We start from the raw sequence: 1,259 nt of genomic DNA, 5'->3' as shown, positions 1-1,259 counted from the left end.
CAGTCATGCATTTTAAAATGACAACATATATTATTCTAGAGCAAGTTATATAAGTTGTACCAAAAGTTAAGTGTTGTCCAAAAAGAAAAGATGTATAACAAGTGATAGTTTCACATCAAAGTTTATATTTCTTAATCTAAAGATTTAAATAATTCCTTATGGATCCTTATAAATATGCCAAATCATTTTTTATCTTTTTTCTTTCTGTGGTCATATGACCATCTGTATTGCTAGGGACTGCTCTTAGGATAAAATGGCTTCCTAGTCATTTATCTATATATCATGTAGATAAATATATAATGTATACATAAAGATAGATGAATAGTATATACATATATGTGGCGATAAAGCTCACTAGAAGAGAATACAAACTTTTTTCTTTCTGTATTACTATCGGAAGCTGACAGTGCTTATTATCAGAGGCTTCAAGTGATAGAGTAGGAATGTATCTCTGTGTGGAGGAAGTGGAAGTTATATCTCTACATGGAGGAAATACACGTTGAAGTATTTAGCCAGAATTTAATAGCCCAAGTTTTTATGTGTTAACTGCCTATTAGAACTTGTAGATGGCAATTCTGATTTGGCATGGCGTTTGCCTTAGATTGTTTGGTGTCATGTCAAGGAAATCAGTGTGCTTCTTACTGACCATTTGACATTTTTATTTTTGAGTTTCATTTATCAAATATGTATATCATGCAGGTGCCCCCTACTGAGACAGTTCCTCAGGTCAAAAAAGAAAAACATAGCACACAAGCTAAAAATAGAGCAAAAAGGAAACCCCCAAAAGGAATGTTTCTTTCTCAAGAAGATGTGGAGGCTGTTTCTGCCAATGCCACTGCTGCTACCACGGTGCTGAGACAACTAGACATGGAGTTGGTTTCAATCAAACGACAGGTACCCATAAGCCCAGTCCTGGCTAAGAGTTAACTAGCACTTTAGAGGTGTTTCTGTTTTTTACACATGCATGTTCTCCTTCTGCAAATCTCAAAGGGGCATTTCATTTCCATAAAATTAGACAGAAGATTGTGGGTAGTAACCCATTGATTTTTTTTTTTAAGGAACTTATAAATTGAAATATTAATATTATATAAGTTGAGAAGCATACATGGGGGGTGGGCAGTGATTTTTCACAACATTAACACACCCACATAACCTGTCTCTGAATCAGGAAATGGAATGTTGCCCCCACAGCCTCACTCATCTTCCCTCCTAGTCACTTCTGCGCTCAAGAAATGCAGCATTGCCTCAGGAGCTCCATT

General features: G+C 35.8%; 1 protein-coding gene across 1 annotated transcript in view; it reads left to right on the top strand.

Annotated features, from left to right (window-relative positions):
* RCOR1 (REST corepressor 1) overlaps positions 1-1,259 on the top strand; it is a 118,172-nt gene that overhangs the window by 105,402 nt on the left and 11,511 nt on the right. Inside the window, exon 8 of the mRNA XM_012647128.1 lies at positions 700-894. Coding sequence (XP_012502582.1) covers positions 700-894 — 195 coding nt within the window. The remainder of the gene's footprint in view (positions 1-699; positions 895-1,259) is intronic.

Source organism: Propithecus coquereli, unplaced genomic scaffold, assembly GCF_000956105.1.
Source record: "Propithecus coquereli isolate 6110/MARCELLA unplaced genomic scaffold, Pcoq_1.0 Scaffold256, whole genome shotgun sequence".
Taxonomy (NCBI): domain Eukaryota; kingdom Metazoa; phylum Chordata; class Mammalia; order Primates; family Indriidae; genus Propithecus; species Propithecus coquereli.
Note: the sequence above shows the minus strand (reverse complement) of the source record. Positions and strands in the feature narration are given on the sequence as shown.